Consider the following 15,257-nt stretch of genomic DNA (forward strand, 5'->3'; position numbering starts at 1 on the left):
TTTTCTATTCATATATAATGGATGAATTTTGTTCTCCTTTTTAAAAAATACTCATAATAAATTACTACGGATCGGAAAATAAAATGTGATACAGAGTATACATAACCAAGGCCTTACACAAGAATGCATGTGAAAATTGAATATATTTGGGAGTATCTTATTTTGAAAACTCGTGCAGTTAAATACACTATAAACGAAGTATACGTTTCTATTTTAAGTACGCAGAAATTTTTAATTTATCACAAATAAAATTTAACTGCAAGTTATTTCTTTTTTTTTTTTAAATTGATTTAACTTTAATTGGAAAGGAATAAATGAAAACCATAGCATACTAATTTCACACAATTAATTATGCGTATATTTTAGATCATAAGTTTCAACTATCAATAAGGTAAAATAGATAAGATCGATTGGGAAAAACCGAAAAAGAATCTAATCTACTTGAGGATGATTAGGTATGAAAGCCCAAATCAGTAGTAGTGTGTTTATACCATTAACAATAATTTATATTGATGGTAGATTTTTAAGCTGTCATTCTAATTGAGGTATTTGAGGCAAGCATTCATAGCTCAAACGGTCAAACCTAATCTTTTACGACTAATGACTATGTAAATTTTATAATTGTCTTTATGAAGCTAATATAAATATAGTGTCTATATGATGCTAATATAAATTCAAAGGTACATATGATTTTGATTATTAGAAAACTAAATTAAGAATTGAGAGAGTGTTCAACAAAATAGTCCGCCTCATCTTTAGTTAAATCTTATATGAATAAAATTGGAAAGCTATGGGTAAAAAAATCAAAGAGTAAAAATTTTTTAGCACAAAGCAAGTGTATATAAACACATGAGTACATGACTAGGGTATTACAAGTGTTAATACACTCCATTAATAAAGGTGAAGAGTTTATTTTAGCTATCTCGTTTAATTAATGACAATATGGCTTGATTAGTGATTGTCTGATTGACATACCTTTATGTAATCACAAATATTAATTTCTAATAGAATTATCTATTACCGGTAAGTCTTATTTAAGACGCTCTTAAGTTAAAACTGTTTTAACTTAAGACTGTCTGAAACTGAAAGTAGAATTTGAGATGTATCACTACAATACTCAAACACCATACTCATTTAATTAAGACTGAAATAAACTTAATAAAATTGAACTGAACTGAACTGAGCTAAAATTAAGTCAGAAAGAACAAAGCTTACTCATACTCAGTTTAAACCAGTTATGCCCTGTTCTTTTCGACTTAATTCCAACTCTCATTTAGCCCGCTTCAGTTCAACTCAGCTCACTTTAGTTCAACCCAGCTCAATTCATTTTTTGGCCATTACTTCTATTTGAGACCGTTCGATCATTCCGGGAAATAATATGAGTCTTTGAAAAGAAATGGCAAGAAAAAGTAATGAAGAAGATCTAAATTGAGAAGCTCTCACTACAATGATTAAAAAATTAATTTTAGGTGGATATTTCAAATAACCTCAATTACCTCATTGACTTCAAATGTAGACATATAAGACTTAGGCCCTATTTTTTAGTTTAATTTAGTTCGGCTTAATTTAGTTAAATTCAGTTTTATTCAATTTGGTTCGGGTCAGTTTAACCCAGTTCAACTCATATCTTCACTAATTAACTCTTACTTTAGTTTCAGCCTTTGTTGGTTCAGTTCAACTCATATCATTCCGGGAAATAATATGTCGAATGCTTTTCCTTCAGATCAACCTCTAACTCGTCATTGGCAGCTTCCTTGACCTGCCTTCACGCACTCCAAGGCACGTCTCTTGCTCCAGTACTCCCGTCTCCTTATAATGCATGCTAAGTAGGACGAATAAGGCGCGGTTTTACTACTTTCAGGTTCATTTCTGCAAATTAGACAAAACAAACCAAAGTAGCCAATTCGGGGCATTTTGCAATACATAATGATACAAAAAAGCATAGAAATGCGTGCTATAATAGGCTAAAAATACTATATAAATTGCACGTATCAAGTATGTCGCAAGTTCGCATTAACGAAGTTTAGATTCATATTACAAGTCCGAATCTATAACGATTGAGCGTAAAAGGGAGAGGCTGATAATTGACGGAACGACCGGAATAATCGACCGGTTTACCGATCAAACTAAAAATTGGGCAGATTACCGAAGCTGATAATTTCTGAACAAACACATAGCTTTCTTCATTCTTTCCGGGTTCTTCAGGTACTCAATTCTATCGCGGCCACGCGGATGAATATCGTCTGAGTAAGGTATGTCATTTGGGTATTCGTATTCAGCTTTGGATAGCTGAATTAACGCTACTCGAGGGTCATATCCTGCTGAAGCCATCAACATCATTCCTATGTAATCCGCTTCAAGTTCCTGCCTGAGTTAACCAAATATTTCCATATTCAGATTCGATCAGGAGACCATCTCATAAGGGAATTAGTTATGAAAGTACCGGTATATGTCACAAAAAATATATGATTCCTAACTCGTTAATTTTATAACTCAAAAGGACGTAAATAATGTGTTATGTCTTACCATGACACGGTCTACTGCATAAAAGGTTTGGAGCTTAGAACTTGTACATACCTTCGGAGTGAATAGTCTTTTCCCATCTTCTCAAGTTTGATCTTGTTGTTAGATGTTAAAAAATGTTGATACACAAAAGATATGATCTTATTAAATAATGCAACATCGAATATATATCTTGAATAATCCGCTATTACTTCATCCATCATGTGTCGAGCTATTGCATGTCCCATCTGAAATAGAAAAGAACAAGAACAATAAAACTATTTAAGATGCGAGTTATTCTCTTGTAAACCGATTTTATACACATTGTGTAAACCGTAAAATAAATCCATCTTAATAATTTTATATTCAAAAGTGGAGGGAAATAGTACTATCAAGTATCAACATGGCAACATCCATATTTGATTGTACTTTCCCTATTCAATATATAGTCACAAACTTAACACAAATTCTTGTTTGTGACGGCACATATCCGTCACTCTTGAGTGACGGTGTGGACAAGGCCCTCGGGAACTGCGTCCGCGGGATCCACACTAGGCATAATCGACTCGAGGTTCTTTCGAATCGAATTAAGACATATTAGAGTCGCCACCAAGTTTTTTGGGAACTTGGAACCGTTCAAGTCAACTTTACACCTTTCATCGAAAAGCATAAAGCCAATCGACTACGAGTGATTAAAGATAAAGACTTGTACCCTATATCACTCGATTGAATGACTCTCGTAATCCAATGGTATTTAGACGGATCCACAAACCATAGATCTTGAGTAAGGGGTGAGGGTACGTGTTGGGAAGCCCATAAGGACACCCAACCCCGCCCGTCAATAACGGCCTCTACTAAGTAAAGTGTCGGATTTCAAACAAGGTCATAGCTACTATGATGTATGATATGCAAACGTTGTTTTAACCCTATCATGTGACAACAATTTCTATGTCGTTTTAGATGCAACTAAACTAACTTTGTCAAAGTTGTAATTTAGCATGTGGGTTGATTGATCTAGCAACATTCAAACGAAAGCAAACAAGGCTTAGGGGGAAAGGGGGAGCCGTTGGGATCTACCTATTACAAACCAGGCATTTCATGCCGACACAACAACAAATTAAAGATACAACTCGATCTAAATACAAAGCTATACACACGACGCAATACATGGCCGTTTGGCCTAGAAAACCGTGCACAAAGGGGGGGGGGGTGACTCACGGCCTACATGACACACGGCCTTGGGTCACTCCTCGTAATGCGTGCTTTCACTTAATCCCATCGAATTAGACATAGGGCTACGCACCAAAGCATGCATTAGCATAAACCGGGCCGTGTTGCTTTAAACAACATGCGGTTTACTACGCTCCTACAAGCATTGGGGAACAACCGTCTAACCAAATAAGACTAAGGTTTTTTGAAGAGGTTATGTGGCTCTCAAGGGCAATTTGGCTCGTAAATCTTTATCTAATGTGTAGATGGATGTTATGTGGTTAATTAGGAGCAAGAAAATCGAGTTTTGATGGAGGTTTGATGGGGGAACGAGTTGCTTTTCGAGGAGGACACACAAACAGTTTCAGTTTGTGTGTCGGTTTTGTTTAGGGTTTTTGGGAGGCAATTAGGGTTTGTTTCTGAGGTTTAAAGCTTGTGGGTGATGGTAGGATGTATGGAGAACTTAGAGGAATGAATGTATGGTGAAGGGGTGGTATTTATAAGGAGTTAAAGTAGGTTAAAAGAGAGGGAAAGGCAATCGGGCTTCATCCCGTATGGCTGCTGTCCAGCAGCTTTTGTGAGGGTTTGAGGGGGGTTTTCTTGGTGATTAAGCTAGGATAATATGGGTAGGATACTAGGGTATGGGTTAGGGTTAATGGGTACGGGTCTTGGTAGTGTTTGGAGCGGGTTTTGGGCTCGGGATTGAGCTGCCAAAACAGGGGGGCTGCTCGTGTATTGCGGGCTGGTTGGGGCCTGTTTTGGACGAGAATTTGGGCCGTGGTTAGGGGGTTCGAACAAGGGTGGATGGGTAGAGGCTTGGGTTGGTTAGTGTACTCGAGATTCGTGCCAATTCGTAAAGGAAACGGGCTCAAAAACCGAGCTAAAATCGAGCTCAAAAACAAGTGTTCAAAACGAGTTCTTTTCGATTTTCAAATCGATTTTTCAAATCAATTAACCCATTAAAAAAAATGACTTTTCAAATCAAATATACTCATAAAATGATTTTTCAAATCAATTATTTATTTTATTTTCAATAAAATAAACTTGGGAAAATAAATTCAAAATAAAATAAAATAAATTGAATTTACCTAAAAAACCATAATTTAAATATCATTTAAATTAATAAAATGAACTTACTAAAAAAACATTAATTTAAAAATCATTTAAATTAATAAAAATACTTCATCGACGACGCCCATTCTACCTCGTAAAACGAATTCCAAATAATGACGATGACAACTAAAGAATACATGTGTCCTATCATCATCGGGTGTTTGTCGGGTTCTCTATAAATTCCAATATCGACGGATACGGGTATCTACAGAGCCCCCACTTTGACTCGAGGCTTGGACAAGGCGAAAGTCAAAGTATACCCTGTGTGCCTTTCGACCGAGGATTCTTCGGGTCGTTTATAGTCCATTAGACTTGCGCATATAAGCTCTTGCACCATAAGAAGAGATCATACCGAAACTTCGTTGGAGATTGACTCTTGCTTCATTTGCGTCGAAATATCATCGTTGGTCGTCGACCCATAAATTGCATATATGGTGGGTTGAGCCTTATCCTCGGCGCCTACGTATCCGTTTCTCGACGGAATCAAACCCGCGTCGTAGTTCGGCAAGAAGCTCCGACACATGCCCAAAGTTTATCATCTGCTGGCATTTGTCCAAAATTAAATCATCTGCGACATTTGCCCAAAATTTATCATCTGCTGGCAGGTGCCAAAATGGGACGGGACTTTCCGAGGAGGTTGCCGCCACTTTCATCATTTGCTTTCAGCTGTGGAATTCTTCCATTTCATACTCTTGTATTGAATTCTGAGTGGATGTCATCCCTTTCATCTTGATAATGGTCTCTGAAGCCAACGGCTTCAGAGCCCCCAGTTTGCAATGGCTCTAAAGTCGAAGACTTTAGAGCCCCCAGTTGAAGCATATCCTGCTACATTTGAAACAAAAAAACGTACTAGCAATAATCATCACATAAGCACATTTGGATCATCGATCCTAAAATTAGATCATTTGAAAGATTGGGTCATCGACCCAAAAATTGAATTTGGAAATTTTGAATAATTGGGTCATCGACCCCAAATTTTGAATTTGACATCACTTGGAATGTTGGGTCATCAACCCGAAATTTGAGTTTGAAAGACTGGGTCATCGACCCGAAATTTGAACATGTTGAAAATTTTGAATAATTGGGCTATCGACCCAAAAAGATTCTACTACTTGGATCATCTATCCACAATTCGCAAAAAGTTTTTGAAATTTTGAAATTTTAAAATTTTTGAAATCGAACCTTGATGGGTGAGCATGAAATATGACTCAGATACTCCGTATGACCTGTAAACAACGTGGGCGTAGCCCGCTACCGTAAAACAAAAAAGGAAAATAAAACCGTAAGTGTGCACGAGTTTAAATTCAATTGTTGACTTGTTGGGTGTAGAAATATAAATTGGCCATTCTGGCGCCAAAAGATGGCAAATGGGAATCACAAAGTCGCCGGATGTGGAACGGAGATATCGTATGGCATGGGCGTGCTCCCGAGGGCACACGGGAATCAAGATCACTTGGCATTGACAAGGTGGATTAAACTCACAGAGCAACAACGTTGGCTTCGCCCGACACTAAACACAGACTGATTTTATGAGAATACTTAAACATCACACATCACTCTTGTTGGGAACATTCTGTCACTCTTCTCCTCGCCTCCTTTCTTTTCAGCGAGTTTTCATCATTTCTTTCCACCGCCTTCTTTATTTTCAGCGGGCTTTTACTAATTTTCTTTTACGCCTTCTTTCTTTTCAGCGGGTTTTTCATATTTTCTGTTCCTAACACAAACCCACATCTATGTGACTCAGCATCTTTGCCTAAACCGTTAGATAAAGCTCATTCTGAGACTTGATACTATTCATCTGAACCTATATCCTCATCCTAGCCTACATCGAGTGCTAAGACCGACTCAAACAAATGTGGCTTCATTTGGACTTGGTTAGGACCCGTAAGAAACTGACAAGATGACAACTTGGTTGATGAGTGGATTGAATCCCTTATTCTGAAGGACTGCCTACGTATTCGCGTGGAGCGAAATCAAATCCGACGTAGTTCGATCAAGGTGCATAAACTTGGCATTTTGATTGTGTGTACACACTCGGAGGTTTCACCTAAGGTATCATGTCGTATCCCATTCTAGCCTGTAAGGTACCGTTGTATCCCGTGTCTAAGGTTGGTACAAAAGGTTGTGGTTCTTTGGGATGTGGAGCTTGGTAAAAATAGGTTAGCAAGGTAAACCTCATTCTGAAGGTTCGTTTTGTGGTGCTAGGGCCAAGGGCTATGGCTTATAACGTGGTTGGAAATGGTGTCTCAGGTTTGATGAACCTGAGTGCAAATGGGTCGGGAATCGACGTGGGTTCAAATTTCCATGTCTGGATCCTAAAGGTTAGGTATAACAACACAAGCGGAATGATTCTCAAAATTCCCGACTATCCCCTTGTAACTGTCTCAGGAAGGACTTAGGGGTAAAGAGGTTACTACTTAAGCTTTTGGGCTTCGCCCATTGAACCTCAACTATGGGTACTTGACTTGAATTCTGGCTTCCGTAACTTCGACATTCAACCAAAAACCTTTTGCAATAACTTCAACATCTTTTTTTTCTTTTTTTCTTTTTCTTTTTTCCTTTTTCTTTCATTTTTCTTTTTCTTCATTTTTCCAATTTTCCTGTTTTTCTCATTTTTTTCATTCTTTTTCATCTTTTTTCCCTCTTTGAAAATGATCTTCTATTCATTCTCTTAGTCATAAATGGATACACCTTGAAAACTGGGCTTCGCCAGCTAATTTGGGTAGGAACTAACAATTCCTTGTTAGAACGGGTTGATATCTTCTCTCTTCGAGATGGGATGATTTTGTTGGGGATGGGCTTGCCTTCCATCATTGATAGGGAAAACAAGGAGCTAGTCCGGGTTTGTCATAGAATCATCTAAAAGCTTGTCACAAACATTGGTTCAGATGGAGGTTTTCTACCGCCAGACATGGAATAGGTAAAGGAATCAAACACGGAATCCTATTGTATCTTACGTTTTGAAACGGGACATATTTCTACCCCAGGGATGCCTTTGAGTGTGTTGTGCATTTTATCATGTTTCGGAATGATTGAGGATTGAAAACAAGACATATTGGGAAACGAAACTGCAACCTTTTATTGGAATGACAAATGCTTAACAGACTCGAAGGAACGATTCCTAGGACACACCCTAGGTCATCGCGGAACAAACGACTCAACTTCAGGAAAAGAAAGTCCTAGACTCGACTCGACTCAACTAAGAAAAGAAAACAGATCCCGACTCATAATTTTTCAAATCTGGTCTTGAGCTTTCCCTTGTTCAGCTGTCAGCTTAGATGCTCGGTTCTGATCCTCGATCCCTTTGACGGTTTGCCTCCATCCCGAGGTAGTCCTCTGAGGATCTACGCCAGTGATGAAGGTTGGTGAATCGAATTGTCCTTTATTAACTTCGTTAACGAGAGGAGTACATTCTAGAGCAAGACTCCCGACTCGAATTTCATTCTTCGGGTTTAGCAAGGATTCAAAGCAATCCACAAATATGTTCCCGATGAACACCCCTTTCAAGTGACATGGGCGGATAAGATGGGAATAATCGACATTGTCTTCGACAGAAATAAAGTTAGTGTGATCGGCAAATGGATTGGTGATGTTATTGGGTTTAACAGTTGGGATCGGGAGTGTTCCACTCTCAATCATGTCTTGAATTTCGTGCTTCAGTCGATAGCACCTTTCAGTATCATGGCCTTTCCCTTGGTGAAAGTCACGGTAGGCATTTGGTTTATACCATTTACCTTGTTGATCAGCGGGAGGGTCCGGAGTTGGACCAATAGGCTTCAGCTTTCCTTGGGCTATGAGCCTTTGGAGAGCGTATGTATAAGTGCATCCGATATCGGTGAATGCCCTAGGTGTTTGGCGCTGCGACTTCTTCGGTTGCCCTTCTAAGAGATTGATGGCTTCATCAATATGGGTCGTTGCTGGGGCTTTTGTCTTAGATGACGAGGCCCCTTGGTATCCTTTCGGCTTTTCAGCCTCTGCCCTTATGACATCATCTTCTACCTTTATCTCGATTCTTATCAATTCTTTGAAAGAGCCAAAATTCTGGTATTTCAGAGCATCGCGGTAAATAGGTCGTAGATTCTTTACGAACTTATCTACCATTTCAACTTCACAAAGGGCTTCTTGGCTAATTTCACGCTTTCAAACGCCATCTTGCAAGGAATTCAAGAAAAGCCTTCTTTGTCTTTACGTGTCATCACCTCCAATGTTCTTATGTTGGTTTGAATCTCGACATTATCAAAGATAGTACTTACGAACTCCACCGTAATATCTTCGAAAGTGAGGAAGTTCTTGAGGTCAAGATTATAGAACCACGCCTTCGGTGTTCACCCGAGAGATTGGGCGAAAATTTCGGAGAGCATATCAGCAGTACTCCCTTCATGCTAAGTACCCTTTATAGGCCTTAACATGGTGGACTGGATCTTCGGTGCCCTTGAACTTTGGGATGTCGGTGAGTACCATGTTCGTGGGCAACTTATCCCGAATCTGGGCATAGGCCCTAGCATTCTCATAGTGAATGTTCTTCCCCTGGAGAGCTTCAAACGGTCTTGATGAACTTGAACCGTTTTTCCGGATCGATCGGTGGTGGAGGGGAATCTTCACCCACTTTATATTCGATTGCATCCATTCGGTCATCATGAGGTTCACGGCCTCGGTAAACTTGTTAACATCTTTCCATTGCTTGACGTCGGGTTTTTGGCGGCCTTTCTACAAGAAAACCCCGTACTGAGTCAATATTTAAAGTAAGAGCCCCTGCACACTTAAGGACTCGACCTCAACTTGACTCAAACAAAGACTCGACTTGAGATTGATTAAACAAGGGTTCGACTCACGGTTTGATTTAGACATCGGTTCATTTTAGACTCAACAAAACGACATGACTCAAACTGTCATAACTCGATTCTAAACTGGACTTGGTGTGACTAAACCCGTGATTGGGCTAACAGAGCCCATGGGTTCATGTGAAACGTCCTAAAGGGCCTAGCTTGGACGTTTTTCGTGGACTATCTTAGACCAAAAGGTCGACCAACATGACTCAAAGCCCAAGAGGTGAGCTTGGGTGACCCAACAAGGTCGTGTTCTAGACTCTTGGAATGAAAAAAAAACGTCTAGCCTAACACGGCCAGGACCCGGACACGACTCGACGCATTTCATGCTTGGTTGAGGTTCGAGAGGCATTTTAGATTGATTTTGAAAAACGAAAGATCGATTTGAAAAATGAGATTTGAAATGGGCAGCATGCCGGCTATAAAAGCTTGTTTTGGCCGAAAATTCTAGTCCTATTTTGGCAGCATTCCGCGTTTTTAAAACCATGCTATTTTGAAAGTAAGTTGTTCAAAAGTTCGGTTTTGAAAAGGACATGGGAAATTTCGAAAAAAAAGACTCGGGAAAACAAATTGCACATTGTCATTCTCATGTTATAAGGATGTATGCTCCTAGACATCTCTAAGTCTCGGCAAGTCTTCTATAAGAAGGTCTATGCCCTCCATCCTTTTGCGGTCTTATAGAGCAAGGTGTCTTAAGGTAAAGTACCTAGAATATCGTCCCCACCATCAAGAACCACGCGAGGCGAAGTGGAAGCGAGCAATGTGCAGCTTCCTAGCATAGTGGGACGTCGCCCCCCACGCATCACGAAGAAACGCTGGGACGGCCCGGGCAAGTCCTTAAGGGTTTATGCATGAATCGTAGCACTATGAGTAATGTTTTACTTTCCAACACTTTCTTTTCAAGTTTCACCTCGGAGGAAAAGACCCTAGAAACATAGTGTAACTAGTCCTCTTTTCCCCAGTGAGTCGCCAAATCAGGACAAGGCCCTCGAATCTGCGTCCGCGGGATCCACACTAGGCATAATCGACTCGAGGTTCTTCGAATCGAATTAAGACATATTAGAGTCGCCACCAAGTTTTTTGGGAACTTGGAACCGTTCAAGTCAACTTTACACCTTTCATCGAAAAGCATAAAGCCAATCGACTACGAGTGATTAAAGATAAAGACTTGTACCCTATATCACTCGATTGAATGACTCTCGTAATCCAATGGTATTTAGACGGATCCACAAACCATAGATCTTGAGTAAGGGGTGAGGGTACGTGTTGGGAAGCCCATAAGGACACCCAACCCCGCCCGTCAATAACGGCCTCTACTAAGTCAAGTGTCGGATTTCAAACAAGGTCATAGCTACTACGATGTATGATATGCAAACGTTGTTTTAACCCTATCATGTGACAACAATTTCTATGTCGTTTTAGATGCAACTAAACTAACTTTGTCAAAGTTGTAATTTAGCATGTGGGTTGATTGATCTAGCAACATTCAAACGAAAGCAAACAAGGCTTAGGGGGAAAGAGGGAGCCGTTGGGATCTACCTATTACAAACCAGGCATTTCATGCCGACACAACAACAAATTAAAGATACAACTCGATCTAAATACAAAGCTATACACACGACGCAATACATGGCCGTTTGGCCTAGAAAACCGTGCACAAAGGGGGGGTGACTCACGGCCTACATGACACACGGCCTTGGGTCACTCCTCGTAATGCGTGCTTTCACTTAATCCCATCGAATTAGACATAGGGCTACGCACCAAAGCATGCATTAGCATAAACCGGGCCATGTTGCTTTAAACAACATGCGGTTTACTACGCTCCTACAAGCATTGGGGAACAACCGTCTAACCAAATAAGACTAAGGTTTTTTGAAGAGGTTTTGACCCGTAAAAAAGAAAACTAACTCGAAAGATTACAACTCGATAAACGAACTATAAATTACAAGCTACAAAACAACAAAGAACAAATGATAAACAAGGAAAGAGAAACGAAATAAGAAAGACAAAACACACGGCCAACTCCCGGCCCAAACCAACGGCCACTCTCACGGCCAAGACAAGGCCAACCTAGTTCCTAAGTTAGGTTCATTAGTTAGATCGAATGATTGCAAAAAGGATTAGAAAACGAGTTAGAAAACAAGTTATAAAACAAATTGATCGATTGAGAAGAAACGCGCAAGTGTGTTATTCTACACGGCCTAAGGGTCCAATTAGGTCAGATATCATAAGATTAATGCTTACTCGTCGAGTGTTAATAGGAAGGTGCTAATCACGCACTCCTATGCTAGCGAGAAATCAAGTGATGAGAAAGATGCGTTCAATTATTTACAGAATTGTTAGTTGATTTTTAAAGCTATGTCGATGTACCCTAATGTGTCTAATTAGATTATTAAATTAATTTAATGTCATCTAAATACGTCATAGGTTAACAATCAGAGGTTAAACTAACATACAACGGGTCCTAGGGTATGTCGATTTGGCCGAAACAATAAGGGGTCGAAAGCGAAGAGCGAAGTTAGACAACTCGTTTATTTATGCCCTACCTTGAACACGAGGATATGTAAATGAGACGGGGGTGTACGACCGAATGAAGTAGCGGTTTATTTTCCCATCTCAAGTCAACGCGGGTGTTCATGGTGGTACTTTAACTCATACTCGGACTAAACTAGTTTCATAATTAGTTAGAACAATCGATAAACAAAACGAAAAACAAACAAAAACAAGACAATAAAAAAAAAGCATAAAACAAACGAAATAAAAGGGAAAAGAAGAGGATTTGATGCACCCTCAACCTACATGTATCGTTGACACCGTCTTGGGTCGTAATCGATGGTAGATTTTATCTCGAGAGGCCGTCGTCGACGAAGAGCAAAGCAAACACGCGTTTTGAAACTTTCGGACAGCGATTTTCAAACGATGATATCTCCCTCGTTTCACGACGAAAATTCGATTTGAAAGATGTTTTGAAAACTAGAAAGAGAGGAGAACAGGAATCTTAAAGCAACCCCTGCTCGTTTTGGGTTATTGGGCACGAAAAACGAGCACAAACAGAACTGGACAGACAAGAATAAACCGCGAAAACAGAGTGTACAACACTCTGTTTTTCGAGGGATTTCGTGCACTCTCAAGGGCAATTTGGCTCGTAAATCTTTATCTAATGTGTAGATGGATGTTATGTGGTTAATTAGGAGCAAGAAAATCGAGTTTTGATGGAGGTTTGATGGGGGAACGAGTTGCTTTTCGAGGAGGACACACAAACAGTTTCAGTTTGTGTGTCGGTTTTGTTTAGGGTTTTTGGGAGGCAATTAGGGTTTGTTTCTGAGGTTTAAAGCTTGTGGGTGATGGTAGGATGTATGGAGAACTTAGAGGAATGAATGTATGGTGAAGGGGTGGTATTTATAAGGAGTTAAAGTAGGTTAAAAGAGAGGGAAAGGCAATCGGGCTTCATCCCGTATGGCTGCTGTCCAGCAGCTTTTGTGAGGGTTTGAGGGGGGTTTTCTTGGTGATTAAGCTAGGATAATATGGGTAGGATACTAGGGTATGGGTTAGGGTTAATGGGTACGGGTCTTGGTAGTGTTTGGAGCGGGTTTTGGGCTCGGGATTGAGCTGCCAAAACAGGGGGGCTGCTCGTGTATTGCGGGCTGGTTGGGGCCTGTTTTGGACGAGAATTTGGGCCGTGGTTAGGGGGTTCGAACAAGGGTGGATGGGTAGAGGCTTGGGTTGGTTAGTGTACTCGAGATTCGTGCCAATTCGTAAAGGAAACGGGCTCAAAAACCGAGCTAAAATCGAGCTCAAAAACAAGTGTTCAAAACGAGTTCTTTTCGATTTTCAAATCAATTAACCCATTAAAAAAAATGACTTTTCAAATCAAATATACTCATAAAATGATTTTTCAAATCAATTATTTATTTTATTTTCAATAAAATAAACTTGGGAAAATAAATTCAAAATAAAATAAAATAAATTGAATTTACCTAAAAAACCATAATTTAAATATCATTTAAATTAATAAAATGAACTTACTAAAAAAACATTAATTTAAAAATCATTTAAATTAATAAAAATACTTCATCGACGACGCCCATTCTACCTCGTAAAACGAATTCCAAATAATGACGATGACAACTAAAGAATACATGTGTCCTATCATCATCGGGTGTTTGTCGGGTTCTCTATAAATTCCAATATCGACGGATACGGGTATCTACAGACGGATACCATTTTACCTCACAAAGTACCCACTTTTTCTCTCTCTGCAACACTATTCATGTGGTCCCCTTTCTCCACTAACCCATTTTGTTACCATTTTATCTCACAAAATATCCGCCACAAATGGTAACCCGTCACAAGTGAGACCAATTGCAAACTTAATAAGTTCATAACATGCACATTGCAACTAAACGAATTGTTGGAATTCATGTGAATTTTAATTCCTGTATGAACCAAACCAAACGAGGTCTAAGATGATGCATGGAGGGAGTATTTAGATAGTCGAGTGTGAATACGAACCTCGTGGCCAATGTTATTGGCCAGTTCTTCATCTGAACAACTGTCAATCATTTTGGTGAGAACAAATACATGTTTACCACGATACAATATTGCATTATACTTTGGAGAATCAATCACAGTTATTTTCCATTCAGCACCTTCCAAATGCTTAGTATTATACCTTCTCTTAAACCATGATGTCCTGCTATTCAATATATCACATGATGATTTTCTCAAGGCTTGACCCGATTGTCGTCCTACGGTCCAAACCGGGTTTGATTCATTGCCCGGTTCATACGCTACAATGCTAAACTCCTTCTTTAACCCTAACGTGTCGTACATCCCTTGCCCTAATTTTCTTGCTATCAATGCAACACGTAAAGTCTTCTCGTGTGTTGATGGCAGAACTTTACTACTTTGAGATTCATATCTTAATATTGCTGCCTCTACATTTAAATCCGCAATAAACCGGGTTCCAAGTAATGATAAGCGCTTAGGGAATGACCTAAAAGCCAAGTGTCGACGATTTGAGAATGGGACACGTTCTACCCTAAGTACCATGCACATAACAAGCATTGCAACACAAGACACCTTACGAAACTTGGTCATGATGCTTAACGCCAGTCTATGTGGATTCATTGATTTCACGGTGGTTGGCGGTGGACCAAACTTTCTATTGGTGGCAGCAACGACTGCATGAAGGCGGAAGGGATTATTAATTAATTTTCGGAGTAGACCGTTCTTCAAGAAACGATGATTATTATGATTGTTATCAAGCTTATTCACAAGAGATGATTGAGAAGCTCTTGTGAAATTTGAACTCAGCTGCATAAGCTTTAGTTTAATGCAGCTTAAAACCATTATTGTGGATTTCTAGCTAATTGATGTATTATGCGTGTGTGTTTTTGTTAAAAGCTCTAAGTGCTTTATTTATTCTGTTTGGTCGTTTATATAACTGGTTGTTCTAAGGATACACGTTAGAAAAACAGTTACTATAGTAAGGATTAAGAATTAGGAAGAACAATTACAAATTAGGAAAGCATAGATATGGTAATTAAAGTCGTGGATTTCTAGCTAGTTGATGTATTATGCGTGTGTTTTTGTTTAGTGCTTAAT

At 39.4% G+C, this 15,257-nt stretch overlaps 1 protein-coding gene across 1 annotated transcript; it reads right to left on the bottom strand.

Moving 5' to 3' along the window:
- Window positions 1-2,142: 2,142 nt before the first annotated feature.
- On the bottom strand, window positions 2,143-15,002 carry LOC141612992 (mitochondrial metalloendopeptidase OMA1-like). The gene is made up of 3 exons (XM_074431736.1): window positions 14,163-15,002; window positions 2,578-2,750; window positions 2,143-2,368 (listed from the first exon to the last, which is right to left on the bottom strand). Exons 1-3 carry the CDS (start codon window positions 15,000-15,002, stop codon window positions 2,143-2,145), a joined length of 1,239 nt encoding a protein of 412 aa, XP_074287837.1.
- Window positions 15,003-15,257: the final 255 nt, after the last annotated feature.

This window comes from Silene latifolia, chromosome 11 (assembly GCF_048544455.1).
Source record: "Silene latifolia isolate original U9 population chromosome 11, ASM4854445v1, whole genome shotgun sequence".
In the NCBI taxonomy this organism is placed as follows: Eukaryota; Viridiplantae; Streptophyta; class Magnoliopsida; order Caryophyllales; family Caryophyllaceae; genus Silene; species Silene latifolia.

What these genes read in the sequence shown, in the direction of transcription:
- LOC141612992 (XM_074431736.1), bottom strand. Translation starts at nt 15,002, where the DNA reads ATGGTTTTAAGCTGCATTAAACTAAAGCTTATGCAGCTGAGTTCAAAT. An exon ending in CCAATAACATTGGCCACGAG is followed by an intron (nt 2,751 to 14,162) that starts GTTCGTATTCAC and finishes TTTCTATTTCAG; the next exon opens with ATGGGACATGCAATAGCTCG. An exon ending in AAAGACTATTCACTCCGAAG is followed by an intron (nt 2,369 to 2,577) that starts GTATGTACAAGT and finishes TGGTTAACTCAG; the next exon opens with GCAGGAACTTGAAGCGGATT.